This window comes from Tasmannia lanceolata, unplaced genomic scaffold, assembly GCF_043159265.1.
Source record: "Tasmannia lanceolata isolate RefF3 unplaced genomic scaffold, GAP_Taslan_0.1 ptg000037l, whole genome shotgun sequence".
Taxonomy (NCBI): Eukaryota; Viridiplantae; Streptophyta; class Magnoliopsida; order Canellales; family Winteraceae; genus Tasmannia; species Tasmannia lanceolata.
Genome location: NW_027518714.1, coordinates 16,016,126 through 16,017,732, shown reverse-complemented (window position 1 = coordinate 16,017,732; position 1,607 = coordinate 16,016,126). Strand labels below are relative to the sequence as shown.

Below are 1,607 nucleotides of genomic sequence, written 5' to 3'. Positions count from 1 at the left end.
TTAGGTTAAAGGGGGATTATCCCGTCGCGGAGCGCGGAGTAGTGCGGTATGCCCATAAGACATGGTACAATTCGTCGGCCCATCGTCCTGCCTTTTCATCCAACCTCTTCTTGATGCCTTGAAGGAGGATTTTGTTCGTGACTTCTGTTTGTCCATTGGTCTGAGGGTGGGCGACGGAGGTGAACCGCTGCTCAATCTTGAGGTTTGTACAGAATTTTTGAAAACTTTTGTTGTCGAACTATTTGCGATTGTCCGTTATTAGAACTCGGGGGATTCCAAATCGACAAACCACGGATTTCTAGAAAATGCTTGGATATTCTGTTCGGTGATCTTGGCAAGGGCCTTTGCTTCCACCCACTTCATGAAGTAGTCTATGGTGACTACCACAAATTCTCGCCCCCTGGAGTTGGTGGGAAGGGCCCTAAGATATCCATTCCCCATACAGCAAAAGAGAGCGGGCTGATTATGGGGGCCATTGGAACGGTTGGTTGGTGACTGGCAGACGAGAACTTCTGACACCTCTCGCATTTCTTTACCAGATTCAGAGCGTCTTGCCTCAGGGTCGGCCAATATAGGCCCCTAAGTAATACCTTGATGGCCAGAGCTTTGCCTCCTAGATGCTCTCCGCAGATCCCCTCATGCGTCTCCTGTAGCATGTACACAACATCGTTTGGTCGGAGACATTTTAGGTACGGGAGGGTGTATGATCTTTTGTAGAGATTTTCCCCATCGAGTGAAAATCTGGCCGATCTCTGAATCACTTGACGTGCTTTCTTTTTCTCTTTGGGGAGTTGGCCATTGCACAGGAAATTGATGATATCGTCCATCCAGCATGGTTCGTGATCCACTTTCATTACCTCGACGACTTCACTGTCAATGCTGGATTTTTTCAAGAATTCCATATATATGTTTCCCAAAGCCGTATACCCGAAGGCCACAAGTTTGAAGAGTATGTCTGCTTTTCCATTCTCCGTTCTTAGGACGCGCGTTACCTCAAAGCTTGTAAACTTGTCAGCGAGCTGGCGAACTTGCGCTAGGTATTTGCGCATGCGGTCGTCGCGTGCCTCGTATGTCCCATGTACCTGGTTAACGACCAATTGAGAGTCGCTATACACTTTCAATCTTCGGGCTCGGGTTTGGATTGCCAACTTCATTCCGGCTAGGAGAGCCTCATACTCCGCCTCATTGTTTGACGCCTGAAACCCAAACCTTACGGCGTAGTCCATGACGAAGTTCTCGGGTCCTGTGAGGATTAGTCCTGCTCCACAGCCTAGCTAGGTAGTTCGAGGATCCATCCACGTGTAATTCCCAGAGCGGCTCTTCCTCCAATTCGTCTTTTTCCTCGACTCTTCCAATCCCATTGGTCTCTCCGGGTTGGGGTGTGACATTCGCATTTGAGGACAATATAGTTCCTCCGAGGCTATGCCCCTCGAGTGTATCAGCTTCTTTACCCAGAGGTTAATTGGTGGTCACATCGCTTTGCCCCCCATGTGTTTTGTCAACTTTTTCACCCGGAGGTTGATTCCTTTCGGCTTCAGCAGGCACAGTGCGTTCAACAATGAAATCGGCCAAGACTTGGGCCTTTATCGCTGGTCGGGGCAGATACC

At 49.3% G+C, this 1,607-nt stretch overlaps 1 protein-coding gene across 1 annotated transcript; it reads right to left on the bottom strand.

The window, feature by feature from the left end:
• Nucleotides 1-380: 380 nt before the first annotated feature.
• Nucleotides 381-1,226, bottom strand: LOC143861268 (uncharacterized). Its single transcript, XM_077372210.1, has one exon. It carries the CDS (start codon nt 1,224-1,226, stop codon nt 381-383), a length of 846 nt encoding a protein of 281 aa, XP_077228325.1.
• Between the last annotated feature and the right edge of the window lie 381 nt (nt 1,227-1,607).